Raw genomic sequence first — 16399 nt, 5'->3', positions numbered from 1 at the left:
AAATAAATGGCCTTTTGTTGGTTTGCAGTATGGTGTACTAAGTCCTTTGTTCCTTGAGCACGAGAGACACCATGAGCAGTCACACCCAGTGCACGTACAGTCAAATCTCGTTACAACGAACACCACATTAACGAACATTTCAAATTAACGAACTTTTAAGAAATCCCGTGCCGACTGCTTATAGTTTCAATGTAAAAATATTTCGCTACTACGAACTTCAGAATAACGAACATTTCAGAATAACGATCGTTATTTAATTCCCGTGTAATCTTAACAACACCTCAGTACTACGAACTTATATCCCGAAATGCGAGGATTCTTAGATTTCAGCGTATCGGTCATGGCAGTCGGAGCTGTAAGGTAGCAGACGACGCAGCGCGAAGAGCGGACGCCCTCCCGCTAAAACCTGAGATGGCACGGGAGGAGAAAGACGCGGGCGGAGAACTTTTTTTTTCCCCCTTCGTTGCAGAGGCGACAACGCATCAGGTTTTGTAAAGGCCCAACCGCATGCATAGCACAAGACTTTCGAGCGAAGGCGACTGCGACAAACGGGCTCCGTCGCGCTGCTCGATTGAAAACTATTGCGCGCACGCAGGCAAATTACGAAAAAGAATTACAGAGTAGATGAATGACAACATGCCAAATTTATTATTGTCTTGTTTGAGATAAAGATGCCATAAAAGCGTTTCGGGACGTCCTTTTTTCGCAATCTTATGTTTAACCGCGGCAGTAGTATCTGCTGTGATCCCATGGGGCGCCCGGAAGCGTACGCTGCCTACGCTACGTCTCACTTTGCAAACTGCGTTATGTTGGGGTTAGTCCACGAGGCGCATCTCGGCAACGTTTCCTCTTGCTGTCATAGAACGTTTAAGAAAAGCCGCAGCGCCTCACATCGTTGCTTCGCAGGGAGAAGGGCTACCTCACACGACGACGATGTTGACATTGCAGCAAGCTACCACCAATGCAGCAAGCTACCACCGAAACATCAAAACGAACCGTCGATCATAAATAACGACAAAATACGGCCGCTGCCTCGCTCTCCGCGTGAGATGGGGCTGTAAATAAGGTAGTCTATAACTTGCACTCCTTGAAGTACGCGCCGATTGGAAGCATCACGAGCAAATTGCAACCAAAGCAAGGGTCAGAGATGCTGCCATGTTGTTGGATAATGCCACGCCCACTTCTTGTCTTGTTTTGATGTATTCGGGTTTGACCGGCAGGGACGGTTATCAACGCTCGACGCTGTCCGCGAAGTGGTGTTCTAGAAGCGTCGCGATTGTAGTAGATCGGTTTGTTAAGATTGCGCCCCGCACGCGAATGTTCCAGCTTTGTCTAGAGATAACGCCGCCACCAGCGATATTGCTGGAAAGTTCGATAGCGCCTGTATAAAAGCCGACGCGCGTGACCGCTTGTCAGTTGATCGACGGACGACGCCCTGTTCGCCGCTATCATTGTACAGCGTGTATTGCTGTAGTTCTAGTTCTCATTTTCCCGGCCACAAGTTCGGCCCAAATAAACAGTTTCATTCTGCAAACGCCGACTGCTGTCTTCGTCGACGTCACGACCACGTGACATCTGGTGGAGGTGCTGCTTCATGATCCGGACGCCACCGCGGAGCGCTGACCCAAGCCCAAGCCGCGAAGAAGACGACTCTAAGGTCAACCCGGATCCTCGAACCAGCCGCCGGCAGAAGGGACTACAACCAGAGTACGGGCTCCTTCCCGAAAACGCCAGGCAGCCGAAGACCGTCACATCTACCGCCGAGACAATGACAGACCAACTGCCACCTACAACGGTAGTAATGCAACAGCCAAGGGAGCCACCAACTTTCCGTGGATCGTCTTTTGAAGACCCGGAGAGCTGGCTGGAGACGTACGAGCGAGTCGCCGCCTTCAACCACTGGGACACTGAAGAGAAGCTGCGCCACGTCTACTTCTACTTAGAAGACGCCGCGAAGACGTGGTTCGAGAACCATGAATCGAGCCTTCAATCCTGGGACCTCTTTCGGACGACGTTCCTCAATACCTTCGCGAGCATCGTCCGCAAGGAAAAGGCCGCTGCTTTGCTGGAGACCCGGGTGCAGCTGCCAAACGAAAACGTCACCATCTTCACGGAAGAGATGACTCGACTTTTCCGTCAGGCCGACGCTGCGATGGCGGAAGACAAAAAAGTTCGCCTGCTCATGCGGGGTGTCAAACAAGAACTTTTCGCGGGACTTGTCCGCAACCCGCCCACGACGGTCGCCGAATTCCTCACCGAGGCTACGACTATTGAAAAGACATTGGACATGCGGACGAAACAGTACAACCGCTCTCCGCTGTCTGCAACCTATTCCGAAGTGCACTCACTAGCCACCGACGACTTGCGCGAAACCATCCGAGCGATCGTGCGGGAGGAGTTGCGCAAGCTGTTACCTTCGCCCAGCCTCAAGTGGATTCCATCGCAGACATTGTCCGCGAGGAAATCAAAGAGTCACTGGGTGTTCCTCAGCCGGCACCGCCGCAGCTTCAAGCAATGAGTTATGCTGCTGCAGCCCGACGCAACGCCCCCCCTCCTCGCCCGCGTCATGACGCCGCGCCGCCCCAGCAGTTCCGCCGCCAGGCACCACCGCCGCCACCACCGACGCCATACCGCCCGCCAACCGGCCAGCGATACACGCCGAGGAAGACCGATGTTTGGCGCGCCCCCGACCATCGTCCACTCTGCTACCACTGCGGAGAAGCTGGCCACACCTACCGCCGCTGCCAGTATCGACGGATGGGACTGCGTGGGTTCGCCATCGACGCGCCGCGTCCACAGCAGGGTGAACGACGACGTAACGTTTACGTAGCAGGGTGAACGACGACACCCTTCGACGTAAACCCAAGTCTTCCCGCTCGCCAACAGCAACAGCTTCGACGCCTTCTGCAGGAATACAGGGACTGTTTCTCGTCGTCATCGCGGGTCCGACAAACGCCCCTTGCTAAGCACCGCATCATAACAGAAGAAAATGCTCGACCACTCCGTCAGAGTCCCTACCGGGTTTCGACGCGGGAACGGGAGGCCGTTAAGAAACAAGTCGATGAAATGCTACACGACGACATCATCCAGCCGTCCAACAGCCCGTGGGCGTCTCCCGTGGTGTTAGTGAAGAAGAAGGATGGGACCCTACGTTTCTGCGTCGATTATCGTCGCCTGAACAAAATCACAAAGAAGGACGTGTACCCTCTCCCACGGATAGACGACACCCTGGATCGACTCCACAACGCGAATTACTTTTCGTCGATGGACCTCAAGACCGGCTACTGGCAAATTGAAGTCGACGAGAGAGACCGAGAAAAGACCGCCTTTATAACACCGGACGGCCTGTTCGAGTTCAAGGTCATGCCTTTCGGTCTTTGCTCGGCACCTGCGACTTTCCAACGAGTCATGGATACTGTATTAGCTGGCTTGAAGTGGCAGACTTGCCTTGTTTACTTGGACGACGTCGTTGTGTATTCCTCGAACTTCGACGAACACCTCCAGCGACTTCAATCCGTACTTCAAGCAATCAAGAACTCCGGGCTCACCCTGAAGCCAGAAAAGTGCCGCTTCGCGTACGAGGAGCTCTTGTTTTTGGGTCACGTGATCAGCAAGACCGGAGTGCTCCCAGACCCGCAGAAAACAGCTGCCATCGCCACTTTCCCACCACCCACCGACAAGAAGGCCGTGCGCCGATTTCTCGGCTTGTGCGCCTATTACAGACGCTTTGTCAAAGACTTTTCACGTATCGCCGAGCCACTAACGCAGCTCACGAAGACCGACGTCGAATTCAGGTGGCAAACAGCGCAAGTCGACGCATTTCATGAACTGAAACGACGCCTGCAGACACCTCCGATACTTGCGCATTTCGACGAATACGCCGATACGGAGATTCACACCGATGCAAGCAGCATAGGACTCGGCGCCGTCCTTGTGCAGCGGACGGGCGGACTGGAAAGGGTTATCAGTTATGCTAGCCGGTCGCTGTCTAAAGCAGAGGTGAACTATTCCACAACAGAAAAGGAGTGCCTCGCCATCATCTGGGCTACGTCAAAGTTTCGCCCCTACCTCTACGGCAGGCCCTTCAAAGTTGTGAGCGACCATCACGCCTTGTGTTGGCTAGCTAACTTGAAGGACCCTTCAGGTCGCCTCGCACGGTGGAGCCTAAGACTTCAAGAATTTGACGTTACTGTCGTGTACAAGTCCGGAAGGAAACACTCCGACGCCGACTGCTTGTCTCGTGCCCCCGTCGACCCACCAACGCCCGACGACCAGGATGATGACAGCTTCTTGGGAGCCATAAGTACCGAAGACTTCGCCGAACGACAGCGAGCCGACCCGGAACTGAAGGGTCTAGTGGAATACCTGGAGGGCAGGACCATCGTTGTCCCAAAAGTATTCAGGCGAGGATTGGCATCATTTTCCATGAAAAACAAAGTCCTCGTAAAGAAGAACTTCACTCCGGCCCGAGCCAGCTACCTTATCGTTGTACCTTCGGGACTGCGACCAGAAATTTTGCATGCCCTGCACGACGACCCAACGGCTGGACACCTCGGACTTTCCCGAACGCTCGCACGAGTACAAGAAAAGTACTACTGGCCGCGCCTTACCGCTGACGTCACTCGCTACGTAAGGACGTGCCGAGACTGTCAGCGACGGAAGACACCACCCACAAGACCAGCAGGCTTCCTTCAGCCGATCAAGCCTCCTCGGCGACCATTCCAGCAGATCGGGATGGACCTCCTGGGGCCGTTCCCAACGTCGACTTGCGGAAATAAATGGATCGTCGTGGCTACCGACTACCTCACCCGCTACGCCGAAACAAAAGCCCTGCCCAAAGGCAGTGCCGCTGAGGTAGCCAAGTTCTTCGTTGAGAACATCGTCCTTCGACACGGCGCCCCAGAGGTTCTCATCACCGACAGAGGTACGGCGTTCACGGCTGACCTGACTCAGGCGATCTTGGAATACAGCCACACAAGCCACCGCCGCACCACCGCGTACCACCCACAGACCAACGGCCTCACCGAGCGTCTAAATAAGACCATCGCCGACATGCTGGCCATGTACGTCGACGTCGAACACAAGACGTGGGACGCCATCCTTCCGTACGTGACCTTCGCGTACAACACGGCCTTACAGGAAACGACGCAGATGACGCCATACAAGTTGGTCTACGGACGGAGCCCGGCAACGACGCTCGACGCCATGCTACCAAACGTGACCGACGAGGAAAACATCGACGTGACCACCTACCTACAGCGCGCCGAAGAAGCACGACAGCTCGCCCGCTTACGGATCAAGAACCAGCAGACGACTGACAGCCGCCGCTACAACCTTCGCCGACGCCACATGGAATACCAACCCGGTGACCGTGTATGGGTATGGACGCCAATACGCCGACGAGGACTTAGTGAGAAGCTTCTTCGACGATACTTCGGACCGTACAGGGTACTTCGACGCCTCGGCGCACTCGACTATGAGGTTGTCCCTGACGGCATTACGAACTCTCAGCGGCGCCGTGCGCGACCTGAAGTCGTCCATGTCGTGCGCCTTAAGCCGTTTTTTGCGCGTTAGCGAGCCTGAGGACTCTATTTTTTTCCTTTGTTATTGTAATTTATTTGTGTATGCACTTGTTTTTTCTCTCTTCTATGTTCTTTCACAAGCATCGGGACGATGCTTTTCAGAGGGGGGCAATGCCACGCCCACTTCTTGTCTTGTTTTGATGTATTCGGGTTTGACCGGCAGGGACGGTTATCAACGCTCGATGCTGTCCGCGAAGTGGTGTTCTAGAAGCGTCGCGATTGTAGTAGATCGGTTTGTTAAGATTGCGCCCCGCACGCGAATGTTCCAGCTTTGTCTAGAGATAACGCCGCCACCAGCGATATTGCTGGAAAGTTCGATAGCGCCTGTATAAAAGCCGACGCGCGTGACCGCTTGTCAGTTGATCGACGGACGACGCCCTGTTCGCCGCTATCATTGTACAGCGTGTATTGCTGTAGTTCTAGTTCTCATTTTCCCGGCCACAAGTTCGGCCCAAATAAACAGTTTGTGGGGATTGAGGCTTGCCCGTCGCCATTGCGCTGGTTTTCGCCTATTTCTGCCATCCCCACGTCCGATCATGCCGTTCCTCTCCTCCGCCGTCTTACGGCGCTGGGCGAGCGGGGAGTGACGTTAACCTCCTCTCTCCCGGCGCCGGACCTCGACGGGGGGCGCTGCGCTCGAGTTTCGTGTCCCGCGAGACGTTTCGCGCAGCGATGGAGAGACCCTCTCTGGACCTCGTGGGGTGAGCACGTATTTTCTCTCCCGTCCGTCGGCTCCTCGTTTGGGCTCGCTCGGACGGAACTCGCTAACGGTGCCTTGCGCCAGCGGCGAGCGCTTACCTTACGTTGTCTCTTTCCGAACGCTAGGCTGAAGAGCGGTGCGGTGCATTCGTGCGTGGTCGTACTACGCCGAAACCGTACTTATCGAAGCCAACGCGAGCGGAGTTTGCCCTCACTCGAGCGATCGGGCCCTGTGGTCACAGATCGTAAGAGTACGCAGCATAGTCGCGAGAGACCCGTTTTCTCTCAGCGGCGTGTCGCCGTGAGCCCGTTGCCCGCGGAGACGTGCTAGCGGCACCATTTGTGTTGTATTTTCGCCCGTGGCGTGGTGAAGCCTGTTTGCTTCTCCCGCCGCCTTTGGGAGCGGGCGTTGTACGGCGTTTTGTGGTGTTGCCGCAGGCAATAAACTGTTGCGGATCTCGAGAGCAGTACTGTGTACTTGCCGCGTTGCGCTCGGCGCCTTTGCGCTCGAACGTACGTGTGCAGCGGCGCGCTAGTTCACGCGAGGCGACGGCAAACGCGGCCCTGTGGCTCGCTAAGTCCGAACCCACGCTAGTGGCCGTACTCCTGTGAAGTACGTGCACACTACAAGTTTCATTCTGCAAACGCCGACTGCTGTCTTCGTCGACGTCACGACCACGTGACAATATCGTCATGCTCACTTCCGGGCGACAAGCGATGTTTTCTGGCTTTCCAGAAACCTGGGATGCTATCACGGAACGATTCTATTTCAGATTCCAATGCCTTTCGTGCTTTTCGCGCTTGGCCAGTGGTCAGAATGACGGTCCGTCCGCGTTATCAGCGCGATCAGCCAGCCGTGTGGGATCGGAAATTGCATCGTTTCGCGATTGCACCCCTGCGACAAGCGACGGCGATGAATGGCCCTCCGCGACAGCAAATCCGGTCGGCCGTCGCTCAAAACTCGCGTGCATGCAGTTGGGCCTTAAAGGATTGCAGCGATGACATGGACGACGATGTCACGGTAGCACCCGAAGATCGCGACGAGTCCGTGTCGGCCACAGATGCGTTGGACTACTTGAGGAAACTCCGCATATTCATAGAAAAAAGCGGAACAGCGACCGAAGCGGCGGATAAAAATGCGGACGGTCTAGAATCATTCGTGACGCAGAGTTTGTGCTGCATCCGTCAAAAAAAACGATCACGGACTATTTCAAATAAACGTGCCTTGTCTGACGTTCACGTGTGCATTGTTGTGAGAAACGAGTTCAAGGACGTACCGTTGCAAAGGTAGGACGTTTGCGTTACTGAAATTCTATTGTTATGGTAAATTTTTGGGCTTTCACTATAACGACCTTTCAGAATAACGAACATTTTTCCGCGGTCCCCTGAAGTTCGTTATACCGAGATTTCACTGTAGCCAACAGAACACTGTCTTCAAGATCTGCGTTGTCACCCAGAGAATGCAATTACTGGGACTGAGGTATGGATTTGGACACCAACTATTCCCCCGGTTCTTATACAGCGGTATAATTATTGGCCAACGAACCGGTCAGCTGAAGATGACATATATATTATTCCTCTGCACTTCAATCATCTTCGTAGTCACTAAACTTAGAATACTTCTTTCCATAAAATGTACACACAGAAAATGCTGCCATCCTCTCCTTACTCTGCCCCCTGAAAAGTGCAAACCATTCCTTCAAGTGTGCCGCTAAAAATGTGCTGCCCTCGTGTGCAGACGCCCATAAAAGTACAATTACCAGTACTTTTACTGAAAGGTGCCACAGCAAACAAAAAGAAAAAAAAAATGCTGCACCTAAGCTCATGCCCCTGGTGCTTTTCAACATCTGATCAGAACTAACCAGGGGATGCCAGGAGGGGCTACGACACACGACTGAAATGGCGAGCATCGAACACAGTATAGAAAACACACTGCAGGAGTTCTGGGTCAGTTTCAGGCTTTCAGCTATTTGCAGTTCTTTAACAGACAAAAAAATTTAATTTTGCAAGAATTCCTTTCTCGGGTCCAGCAAATAGTACACCACTATCACCCATGACCTGGAGTTAGTGTCAGACAAAACCATTAGCTGTCATTCACTGCAAATAAGCCTCCGAGTAAACCATGACAGGCTTCCATACCTTGGCATGAAAGTTTGTAGGGAGGGTACGGGCACCTGTCAGCCGCTTGACCAGGAACTGCTTCCAGTCACCATGCTTGTGCTCAATTGCTGCAATTAGGTGAAAAACACACAAATGTGCTTTGCTGCTACATACCTCCAAACACCAGACAGTTCCTATTACTAAAGTACAAGCGCCATGAACAGGTTACATAATGAAAACCAACATTTCATTAAGGTTGTATGAAACAAACAAACGCGCCCTTAAAATTTCGTTCCTTCATGCATTAACATGTTACAGTGGCATCAAAAGCTTAGATAACCACAATTACAAAGTTGAAATACATATTTTTTTCGTGCTCCCTTCATCACCTTGTATCAGTACTGGTAAAAAATAGAACACTGCTCAGCTGATTGACCAAAGTGATCCTTACATCAGAATGCAGTAAACTCTTAACAACTTTTGCTCTTTCCAAGCTCTTATAATTTATTGGGTCTTGCATGCCAAAGCCACGATAAGATTACAAGGCATGCCGTAGTGGAGGGCTCCGGATTATTTTGACCACCTAGGGTTCTTTAACATGCACTCACATTACACAATACATGCGCCTCTAGCGTTTCGCCTCCACTGAAACGCAACCACCCACGGCTAAGATCGAACCCATGTCTTTCAGGCCAGCAGTCGAGCACCGTAACCACTGCACCATCACAGTGGACTTTCCAAGCTCTTGTACATGTCATTTGGTGATGGAATTCCAAAGTGGATCCCCCAACAAATGGCTATCAGCTGTCGCAATAGTGGGCCTCAATATCTATAACTTCTGTCTAGTGCATGGCTGCACTCGAGGGCAGGTAAGTTCAAGAAACTTCTGAAACTTGAATGTGACATTTAGTTGCCATGATATTATTAATATAGGTGACTCAAAAGTGAAAGGCATATGTTTTACACTTTTTCCTTAACATCCAGCAAAAATGCAATGGTACACTGAAACACTTCAAGGAATTCTGAGTTTCATGAGCAGTGGCATTTGGCAAGAAAGATTATAATCCTGTATACAAAAAAAAAAGTGATCTGACAATGTAGCACATGCTTTATACGCCCATGTAAGAGTGTCAAATACGTTTCTGCGATTTGTTTACAGTTTGCACGGCATTCTGACTTATGCATTCATTGTGAGCAACAGTGAACACATTCTGTGAGCTGTACTGGACAGAGCTGCTTGCTGTGTCGTAAGTGTGATCACATCCAGCAAGTTTACATCATGCATGCACTCTGAGCATACAGACACATGTACTTGATTTTCTTTCTGACAGGATTTCACCGATTAAAATTGTTACATCTGTTATCTATCACTCAGTGCAAGCTGCAGCGACTGAATGTACCTAAAAATTCTTGAATGTTGTTGGTTGTTCTAATCAGCTTGCATGCACGATGCAAACAGCGGAGCACATTCTGGAATACATGGAACCACCAGTGATTCTACTGGAGTGTACAGTGACTCATGTATAAACAGGTGACATGTTCGATCTGCAGACCAGATTATCGATGACTGATGACAGTGCTTGCTGCTATCGTTGCACTGTGAGCATTCTTTCCTTCGCCGGGCAAAAGTTTTCCCAATATAGAGTTCAGCCTTGACCGGTTTGACTTCTGCGTCCTTCACCGTCACAACCATGTGACAATATTACTCACTCTTTGGTGGTATGAGAGGCTTCCCTTGTGACGCGCACCAGCCCACCGGGTACACCGCATCGATGCAGAGGTTGACCCAGAAGTCCTTGCTGTCATCCATTCCAAAACCCTCATATCGAAGTTTGGCCATGTAGCCTAGTGTAGTGAGCAAGAGAGCACACAATCATTAAATCTATTCCGTTATCTCCAGATAAATTCTGAAAAGATATGCAAGGTGAACAAAGCTCCACATGACTAAAAAATTTACGGGGTCTCTTATGCACTCGCCTAAGACGACTCAAAAGACAAAAGCTAGTGGAAATGCGTTAAAGACTGAAGCATCACGTCAGAATTCGATGTGGCTTGTCACATCTCATTTCGTGCTTGTCGAGCCACCTGTGGCGTGGCGTACCTCTTTGGCCTACCACACTTCTATCACATGCCCTATCCACATTACTGCATAGCCGTCAGTAGGCAGAGTCACATGAATGCCATTTAAAAATTTTTGTTAGTCCCATGAATGTCGCAAATACGAAGTGTAGGCACAACTCGCGCACCTCGAGCCATGCTTGAGAGGTCACGTGATTCCGTGTACGATCTCTCAACGGTAGGGTTCAACATTTCAGAGTAATACAGGGGCTATCATAAATCCTGTTGTGCAGGTCTCTGGATTCACTGACCACTTGTGATCCGGGAAGTACACTTGAAGTTCATTGACTGGACACTCTTATTTTAATTATCATATATACATCAAAGCTCAGCAGTGGAGTGGCAAGGGAGTCGCCACAGTGGGTAGGTCCCAGACTTGCTCTATGAACTCACCCGCCATCTTGACCACTGTGGCGATCCAGTAGAAGCTGGCAAAGATGTGCTTGAAGCTCTCACAGTCCCTGTTCTCAACCTCCACTTTCATGCCGACAGTCACGTTGTCCCAACAATCAGCAAAGGCAACCTAAACGTAAAAGTGCGAGAGATCAATTACAACAAAGAGCACTGGCGATTACTGAGTTGCACATCCGAATAGTAATGCACAACAGCCTGTAAGAGGCACTGTACTAGAGGAGAACACCAAATGAATTTCAGTTGCTTAGGCTTCCTAAATACTAAACACCAGGATACAAGTGCACAAGAATTCCTGCATTTCACCTCCACTGAAATGCCGCTGCCAGAGCTATAAACTGAAACTTCGACATGCACGGCACTGATATACATAATCAGTCTGACTGCGCCCACTGCACTGCAAAGGCCTCTCCCATGTTTCGCCAATGAACCCGGTCCTGTGCTTGCTGCAGCCACGTTATACCCACAAACTTCTTCAATGCTCATCTGCCCACCTAACTTTTTGTCTACCCCTCGCGCGTTTGCCTTCTCTTGGAATCCAGCCCATTACTCTTAATGACCAGCGGCTATCTTGCCTATGTGCTACCTGACCTACCCATGTCGATTCATTCTTCTTGATTATGACTAAGATGTCCTTAACACCCGGTTGTTCTCTGACCCACTCTGCTTTCTTCTGGTCCCTTACAGTTACACCGATTATTTTCCTTTCCATGGCTCGCTGTGTCGCCCTCAATTTAAGCTGAACCCTCTTCGCAAGCCTCAAAAAGTTTCTGCTCCACAGGCAAGTACCAGTAAGATGCAGGTGTTATATAGCTTTCTCTTGAGGGATAGTGTTGAACTACCATTCATGATTTGAGAATGCCTGCCGAAAGTGCTCCACTCCATTCTTATTTTTCTAGTTACTTTGGTCTCATGGTTTAGCTCCGCAGTCACTACCTGTCCTCATTAGACATATTCCTTCACCACTTTTAGTGCCTGGCTACCTATCGCACCGATCTACAATGGCCACCAAACCATAGCAGTATATTGCGAATTCTTCATTTTTATCACATCAATACACTATGCTTTGTGAAAGGCCGGATGATGTCCATTAAAACTGCATGTGCAACATGCCACACCTCATTGCAAGCTTCCATACAGAGGTGGTGTTTTTACCTGACTATGCCATGCACTGCACAGCTACATGTAGATCCTGAACAGCGGTAACGCAGTCACTGACAAGAATTTTCGAACAGCGGACAATGCCTTTCAATTTCCATACTTCAGGAAAGTGGATACTCACATGCTTAAAACAGGAAACGGGGGCTGCCACAAAGTCGGCCTTCATTAGGTAGGGCTTCCAGTCAAATGAAGTGACCATTTCTACACAGCCAAAAAGGAATTCAGAAGACAAGGTTGTCATGATATGTACAACAAATTTTTCTTTGCTTATTTATGTGTTGCAAGCACAAGGTGGAAGGCATAACTGTTATGTTAAAGGGACCCTGAAACTGCTTTTATAATTTCTTATAAACACATTAAGCCAGTAAACAAAGTACTAAAAATCATTTGCAGACTGATTTACGCTCTCTGTATCAACAGCGTAAGTTATTGCAAAACTTTAAACATGCGAATCGCTGCAGATCGCAGCAGCTCAGCTGAATGAGTTTTCAACTTCCTGCATCCTCCTTATGTAGTACCAGCTACCGTTCTGAGCGGATATGTCCAGAACCTCTGGTGGGCAGCAAGCGTCACATGCCTGTGTTACAACATGCTCTGTGCTGACATGAGCTGTGCAACAGTGTTTACCTCGAGGTTTCTTTTCTCAGACACCACGAATTGCCCTAGCCGAGTTGTGTGCTACAAATCTAGCAATGGGTGACTTGTAAAGCTAAGCAAGCGTAATTGCACCTTTGTGCTCCTGATAAATAGGGCCCTGAATTCACAAAACTTGCCTCAAATATTAGCTGTTTCTCATTAGCTGTTTTTAAAACATCAACCACTTCTGATAGTAAGTGTGATGACAAGACAAAAATATCAACTATAGACAACATGTACATAGTAGTTCTTTTGCGAATAAAGCACATGCAACTGTTACATAAAGAAGAACCTTATTTGACCTATCTCTCCGTGACCTGAATACAAAATAAGATGGATATAGATGGATCCATACCAACTTGCCCGATATAATTGTTTATTATGATAGTTTCAGATGGTTGACTCATCATTTCTCATGCTTAATGATAATTTATTAAGGCGCTTAAAAATTGCCATAATATAGATAAATACAGTAGACATGAAGGAGCTAGGAAAATATGTTCCATTTAAGAGTAGTTCTGTTTCCTGAGAACAGGGGTGCAGAATACAAGCCCGAAACCAATCATATAAGAAGAGGTGGCTGTTCCGTTTAAGCAGCTATTTCATTTAAAAGATTTCCCTTTACTGAGAGCCCACTGTACCAGTAATGTTCACATCATGAGGTGACCTCAGAAAGAAAAAAAAATGTGACGCCATCATCATCGAAGGAGGGTGGACGAGACAGGGGTTAATCCCCTCTTCCCCCCACCTCACCCAGACTTTTAGTAAAGTTTATTCATTCATTCAGCTACATATTCAACTCACCATATTTGGGCTTTATAATGTGTGGAACATTTCGCTGGGCTTGTGGCATAGGACGCTTGGTCAGGTTCTGCGAGGACGATGTCTAAAGCAACAAAAAGATAAAACAACATCATATGCGCAAGGCATCTTGTGTGAAATAGTAAATTTACACAAGTGCTATCCCGTTCAAAATTACTTTCAATGTGCGAGTTGTGGCAGAGCGACGATGACCAAAGATCATCCACAATGTTGGTTGGCAAATACACATGAGCAAGGCATGTGACAAATGTACAACTACCCGGTTTCACAGAGGACAACTTGCAGCAGATGGCGGTGTTTACGCACAGTGTGCAAAAACCAAACATGGTGCATCTTCAAACTGTGGACTGCTTGCTCGGTTATCCTATTATCAGTATGCCAAATATCTAGCCACCTTCTTACATTTTCTCCACGCAATACAGGGCTGTCCTTTTTAACCAAGACTTGATTGTCACAACCAGATAACCATAAGTGTTTAGCAGTTCGTGCGTCCAACAGATAGCAGAACAAAAGTGCATGCATGCAGCAGTCTGCCACAGCAGCACGTTGCTCGGAACTCTTGTTTCCTGTGTGGTAGTACCTGTGTGGTAGTCCTGTGTGGTAGTGTCAATAAAGAAGGCACGGAGACTAAAGGCGATGTGACTAACCTTTCCGCCCCCGGCTCGAACGAGCCCCCGAGAGCAGAGGACGCTGCAGTAACGTTTTGTCTTCGAGTAAAAGGCATGTTTCACACCAACAGTTCCGCATCGCTCACAGACAGCTGCATGGCAATAAAGGAAGGAGTTAGAATGAGCGTGAGAAATAGAGTCGCTGAGTGCTGTTTACACATTCACAAGTTCGTATACAAGCTACTGCACTTCAGACTGCAAAGCAATCCCTCACCTTCGTGCTGTGTACATGACCACAATAACCAGCAAACATAAGAACTAGAAAGAAGTTTTGAATAGCGAAAGAAGCAGTGTGTAGATACATGCTTTTTCTCAACTGTAAACAAAGTGACCTAGGATGGATAAATAACAGGGCAAAGAGGTCGTTTTGTTTAACTTGCAGAGGTGTTGTTCAAAACATCAGGACACAAACAAAACCTTATACAGGGGTCACAAAACAGACAGATAACATATCTGTCCCTTCTGAAAGGTTTCACAGCTGGTCAAGTAGCATGTCGAATAAAAGAAGCTAAGAGCTATTATATACAGTGCATTCTCTGTGTCCATGAAACAACCAGCTATGCCCTTGGCACCTAGGCAAAGGAAGGCATACATTTTATGTCATTTAGGAAATGCCAAGGCAGCTGAGTGTTGGGTCCTGTGTTTTGATGTACACATCACTGGACTGCTGAGAAACCTGCAGCCATTGGTCGCAAAGTGACCTAAGCTTGTGTAAAATATAGAAAAACAAAGAACCTACCCATGCCATCTTTGCGGATGGGGGGAACGGCTGCCTTCGTGCCGTTGTGGGCGCTCGGAGGGGCCTCGCTGGTCTCGCTGTCCGACGATGAGCTGCTGCCATCGCTCGAGCTTGTCGTCTCGTCATCATCATCGTCGACGACACCTCGTCCGGTCATCATCTGCACAAGGATGCGAGCGTTACGTCAAAATTCCACAACACAGCGGTGGGCGATACGACGCGAACACGGAAGCGCGCCGCCTCAACATCTAGCTCGCACAACACGGTCCGACCGTACTTGAACAAACGCTGCGCGCTCAGCCAGCCCCTAGGCTGACTACGAGGCGTACTTACGATAGAACACGAGATCTGCCATACAAAAGAAGCGGCAGCAACCTAGCCTCGGGGCATTCCAGCGACCCACCCTCCATCTGCTAAGGCAACACGACAGTGACCGACCCAATAACAAACCGATCAGCAGCTAGCGCTACAACGGGAAAAAGATATACAAAAGCGCTCGACAACTTACACGAAAACCAGAGAGTAGAAAATATGTGTTCTTCGTGTCCTTTCGGTCGAACGCAGTCGCGTCGTGTTTCTTTCGATACATTCCTTAATTAATGCGGACGTCGCGCAGCCAGGAGCGTCAGCACGCATCCTACAGTTTTCTCTTTTACGTCAGAAACTGCAGGGTTGCTCCGGTAACAAAAACAGTTGGGACTGCGCGCGAAGAAGCTCTCGCAGGCGTTCACGAGAAGTTCGCGCAGCCCTGAAGGGAATTCGCAGCTGTTTCGTGTGCACCCTTATCGCAAAGATGATGCCGAACTTGTGCTCCATTTATGGACAGCGCTGCGTGAACCCGACCAATACAAACATACGCAACAGGCAAAGGCAAGAGGTCACTATCAGAGGCGCACAACAGCGATTCTTTTTTTTCCCTGTAGGCGAAGCGGTAGCGGTGACCAAGAAGGCGGGTACCTTCCGTGCTGACGGCTGCCACACGATCAAAATATTGAAACACAAACAGCAGACCGAGAGAAGTAGCGACGCGCAAGACGTCGGCAGAGTTGACAAACATTCGCGACGCTCGGCGCGATCACTGGACAAGCTTGTCGTTGTCTCTGACAATCTCGGAGATATTTTCTCACCTCTCACAGTCTGGGGAACATCGTTGTTGGCAGCCAGCGGTGAAGACGCAGCGCGGGCTTGGAATTATGCGGCAGCAACAAACTCTCCGCGAAAAAAAAAAGTGGGAAGAGCCACTGAGCCACTGAGCGACGGGCTGACTGGCGCGATCTATTTTCTGCAGATTGCGTGCAGAGGGAGCCGCTGAAGTGTGACCTAAAACATTAGTTTATCTATGTAATCGCAACTCAGTCACCATGCAGTCACCAATTTACTTTAGCTACATATTGTTTTTATAATGTCAAGACCAATAACTTTATTTGGATTCTAGGGCCAGCGCTAGGGCTCAAGCTAATATT

The 16399-nt window shown here is 49.6% G+C and overlaps 1 protein-coding gene across 3 annotated transcripts in view; it reads right to left on the bottom strand.

The window, feature by feature from the left end:
* LOC119382763 (MBT domain-containing protein 1) overlaps positions 1-16226 on the bottom strand; it is a 43938-nt gene extending 27712 nt beyond the window's left edge. For all 3 annotated transcript variants that reach the window (XM_037650606.2, XM_049412319.1, XM_049412318.1), the window contains exons 1-8: positions 16064-16226; positions 14937-15096; positions 14177-14289; positions 13512-13593; positions 12193-12272; positions 10893-11022; positions 10092-10226; positions 8421-8509 (exon numbers count right to left, since the gene is read on the bottom strand). In XM_037650606.2, coding sequence (XP_037506534.1) covers positions 8421-8509; positions 10092-10226; positions 10893-11022; positions 12193-12272; positions 13512-13593; positions 14177-14289; positions 14937-15096 — 789 coding nt within the window. In that variant the 5' untranslated portion in view covers positions 16064-16226. The remainder of the gene's footprint in view (positions 1-8420; positions 8510-10091; positions 10227-10892; positions 11023-12192; positions 12273-13511; positions 13594-14176; positions 14290-14936; positions 15097-16063) is intronic.
* Between the last annotated feature and the right edge of the window lie 173 nt (positions 16227-16399).

This window comes from Rhipicephalus sanguineus, chromosome 2, assembly GCF_013339695.2.
Source record: "Rhipicephalus sanguineus isolate Rsan-2018 chromosome 2, BIME_Rsan_1.4, whole genome shotgun sequence".
Taxonomy (NCBI): domain Eukaryota; kingdom Metazoa; phylum Arthropoda; class Arachnida; order Ixodida; family Ixodidae; genus Rhipicephalus; species Rhipicephalus sanguineus.
Note: the sequence above shows the minus strand (reverse complement) of the source record. Positions and strands in the feature narration are given on the sequence as shown.